Here is a 3,893-nt window from a genome sequence, read left to right on the forward strand (position 1 = left end):
CGATGGCGCCATTAATTTATTTAAAATAATTTATATTTTACAATTTTTAATTAATTTTATAGTAAAAGTGCGGTTGTTTGCACTTTTATTTTTTATTTTGAAAATAATTTATAATAGAAGTGCGGACAACACCTCTATTTTTATTTATAATAATTTATAATTTAGAGTTTTTAAATTAATTTTATAGTAAAGGCGCAGTTGTTTGTGCCTTTATTTTTTATTTTAAAAATAAATTACAGTAGAGCTGCAAACAACCACGCTAGAGGCGTGACTCTTTGTGCCTTTATTTCTTATTTTTAAAATAATTTATATTAGAGGCGCGAATGACTGCGCCTCTATTTTCATTAAAATAATTTATAACTTACGATTTTTAAATTAATTTTATAGTTAAGGCACATTTTTTTGCACTTTACTTTTTATTTTAAAAATAATTTATAGTAGAGGCGCGCCTCTATTTTTATTTAAAATAATTTATAATTTACGATTTTTAAATTAGTTTTATAATAAAGGCGTGGTTACTCGCGGCTTTATTTTTATTTTAAAAATAATTTATTATAGAGGTGTCGTGCCTTTATTTTTATTTTAAAAATAATTTATACTAGAGGCACCGCATCTCTATTTTTATTTTAAATAATAATAATATTTTTATAAAATATAAATTATTTTTTTATATAAAAAATAATAAGTCGCAAAATTCTGCGCCAAATTTTTTTTTGTTATTATGTTGATACAGATTTTGATTACTATATGTTCAGTGCCTCATTATTCGTGTTATTTGTTTCTTTTTCGGATAGTAGGTATAAAAAGGCCAAGGAGACAATTCATCAAAGATAACATCACACACAACTAAAAATAATTCTGCGCCAAATTCTTTTTAATTATTATTTTGGTACGGATTTCGATTACTATGTGTTCCACGCCAGGCCGTGCCTCATTATTCGTGCCATTTGCCTCTTTTTCGGATAATGGGTATAAAAAGACCAAGGAGACAATTCATCACAGATAACATGAAACAACCAAAAATCCTGCATTTTTTTGTATTTTTTTACTTTTTTTTTTTTTGTTTTTTCTTATTCTATGGAAGTTGAACCCGAACTCTATTCACATTAAGATATTATTTATACCTTGTTTTTGTTGATTCCGCTTGTACTTTCCTGCACTTTTATACATTTTATGTAATTTTTACTTTAGAAATTGAAGTTAAGTCCATTGGTGTGATTTTCCTTGGTGAATTTTCATTTCATTTCATTTTCTCATCCAATCATTAGATACAAAATATTCTATTCTAAGGGTTTTCTGGAGTACATTAGGAAACCAATTTTCAGACTACCAATAAGTATCCGAATTTATACAATCAAAATCATTCTTTAATGAATCTTGAATCAATTATTCATAGGAATTGATTCAAGATATCAACTGCTTCGTAGTTGATGAATTGGTTGATATCTTCAGCAGCTGTTTCTTCCTCTTCCTCTTCCGTGCCCCTGCCAGCTCTTCTGGTGCCAAATAATTAGATGGCTTCGGCTTCAAGAGCAGCCGAGCAGCACTACTCCCATGGCTTCGTTGTTGGCTGTCTTCATAGAAGGCCAATCCTGGCTATGGAAGCAACTGCCTACCGTTTGCTGCACGACCATTTTTAGCATATTCAATTCTTGAATAAATAATGTTGGAATCTGGGGTGGCGGCTACAGTGCTGAATGTGCTGAACAACACATTGTGTGCTATTAAATAACACATAATATTACTACAAACAATACACTGTATATGTTAATATAATATAAATATAACACATGAACAAAACAAATATGCTAATAGTTTTCACAGCATACAATATTAATACAGACAACACAAAATATTACTACAGACAACACATTGTATATGTTAATATAACACAAATATAACACATGAACTAACAACACATGCTATAGTCTCATACAGCACACGCAACAGTTGATTTTAGTACATGACATACTTGTATATAACACACTTCTTATTATTAAAAAACAACACACTTATATATATAACGCGTGCTGATGTGAAAAATCAGCATAATACTGATTTTTTTCAAATCAGCACTGTAACCATCCCCGAACGAGGTTATGGAGGGCATCTCCTTCACGGTGGAGAGCTTTGTTCCGCTCTTTGATAGCCTCCACTTGTGCCCACATCTCTCTTATACATTTCTGCAAATTATATTGTTTCATCCGCCCATTCGTTAGTTCCACAGATATACAACATGAGTTCTTCAAGTAGGGGCTAGGGTTATATAATTAATTGGTGTATATATATATATATATATATAATGACCTGTAATTGGTCGGCAGAGTTATTCAAGTACTCCAAATAGCTGAATTGCTTCTGGCCGGCCCTCTGAGCTGAAAGCCTGTTGGATAACATCCTGCAAACAAACAATCAATATAGTGAGAGAGAGAGAGAGAGAGAGAGAGAGAGAGAGAGAGGGAGGGAGGGGGAGAGAGAGATGCACCTCCGAAGCTTCCTGTGCTTCAGTTCATTCTCTATGGATTTATCTAGAACAAGACTCGACTGATGCCTCTGGGTCATGAAATCCACCACCAGCGGCAACGGGGCTTTTTCCTTTGCCTGAGAATCGGCCATCACCTGCAGCTTTCTCTTCAAGTTCCCATTCCATGGCCCCGCCATGTCCAAACCTCGCACACTAACTTCAGAGTCCGTCTTCTTCATCCATACCATCACCATTTTCTTTGTCTGCAGACACACACAGAACAAAGAACGAAGAGCGATACCACAACATCAAACCACAAAGCACAACTGACATCAATAAATATAAATTGAAACCCTAAAACAATAGAAAACCCTCACTTAAACATCTTTTCACACTACAGAGAAAGCACACACAAACCCTACCAACAGTTCATTAACTCAGATTAACACTGCTGCGGAAAAAAGGAACGGACTGAACGAGGAAGGCGCAACAATTTCTATGGCAGGGAATATATATATATATAGAGAGAGAGAGAGAGCAGGATTAATGTGGGGCTGCTGTCAGTCCCCATATTTGTCTCCATCCTTACGGCAGTTCAAATTTTAAATTTTAGAATTTTTACGAACCACACAACCACCACGTCGACGGGATCTGGATGCCTATATATATATATATATGTCCTTTGTTATAAAATAAATACACAAAAAAATCATTTTCTACCTCTCTCCCAATTCTTTATATCTTTCTCTGGCATTCATTGCATACTAATATATATATTATATAAATATAATAATTACTTATATATATATACATATACACATTTATCAATATATTATTATTATATAACACGTTATCAGCACGAGGCTCTTGCCTATTTTATTTTTGGTAAGTTTTATTTTTATACTATCTATATTACTTTATTTTTTAAACTATGAAAAATCTTGCAAAATTTTCTTTTAAACCTCTATCTCTCGCCGGCAACAATTTTCTGACTTGATCCCTGGATGTAGAAATGCATCTGGTTTCAATGGGCCTTGTTCATACAATTGCCAGTGAAAATACGGCTACAAGTCAAGATCGGGCTAAGGCTATTATTTTCATCCGTCATCATTTTGACATTCCTCTACAGTCCGAATACGGTGAAAGATCCCCTTGATTTGTGGAATGAATTGAGGGAGAGATTTGGGCATTTGAAATATATCACTCTCCCCAAAGCCCGACATGATTGGCTTAACCTGCGATTGCAGGATTTTAAAACTGTTACAGAGTATAACTCTGCTATCCATCAGATTACATCTCAGTTGAAACTCTGCGGAGAAAATGTTACTGAGAATGATAAATTGGAGAAGACTCTCTCTACCTTTCATGCTTCTAATGTTGTGCTGCAACAGCAGTATCGCGAGAAAAATTTTCAAAAGTACTCACAGCT

The 3,893-nt window shown here is 33.7% G+C and overlaps 1 protein-coding gene across 2 annotated transcripts; it reads right to left on the minus strand.

Moving 5' to 3' along the window:
* Positions 1–1,837: 1,837 nt before the first annotated feature.
* On the minus strand, positions 1,838–3,018 carry LOC127239203 (uncharacterized). 2 transcript variants are annotated; one of them, XM_051257238.1, is made up of 4 exons: positions 2,887–3,018; positions 2,486–2,727; positions 2,308–2,398; positions 1,838–2,183 (listed from the first exon to the last, which is right to left on the minus strand). In XM_051257238.1, exons 2-4 carry the CDS (start codon positions 2,716–2,718, stop codon positions 2,070–2,072), a joined length of 438 nt encoding a protein of 145 aa, XP_051113195.1. In that variant the 5' UTR covers positions 2,719–2,727; positions 2,887–3,018; the 3' UTR covers positions 1,838–2,069. The 2 variants fall into 2 exon arrangements, with proteins under 2 accessions (XP_051113195.1, XP_051113194.1); XM_051257237.1 differs by having other exon boundaries at positions 2,842–2,971.
* Positions 3,019–3,893: the final 875 nt, after the last annotated feature.

The sequence above is a fragment of the Andrographis paniculata genome, unplaced genomic scaffold, assembly GCF_009805555.1.
Source record: "Andrographis paniculata isolate CXL003 unplaced genomic scaffold, ASM980555v1 Contig77END, whole genome shotgun sequence".
In the NCBI taxonomy this organism is placed as follows: Eukaryota; Viridiplantae; Streptophyta; class Magnoliopsida; order Lamiales; family Acanthaceae; genus Andrographis; species Andrographis paniculata.

Coding starts and splice junctions, on each gene's coding strand:
- LOC127239203 (XM_051257238.1), bottom strand. CDS start 2,718: ATGGTGATGGTATGGATGAAGAAGACGGACTCTGAAGTTAGTGTGCGA. Junction 2,399..2,485: donor AAGCACAGGAAGCTTCGGAG/GTGCATCTCTCT, acceptor GTTTGTTTGCAG/GATGTTATCCAACAGGCTTT. Junction 2,184..2,307: donor ACTCTGCCGACCAATTACAG/GTCATTATATAT, acceptor TATAATTTGCAG/AAATGTATAAGAGAGATGTG.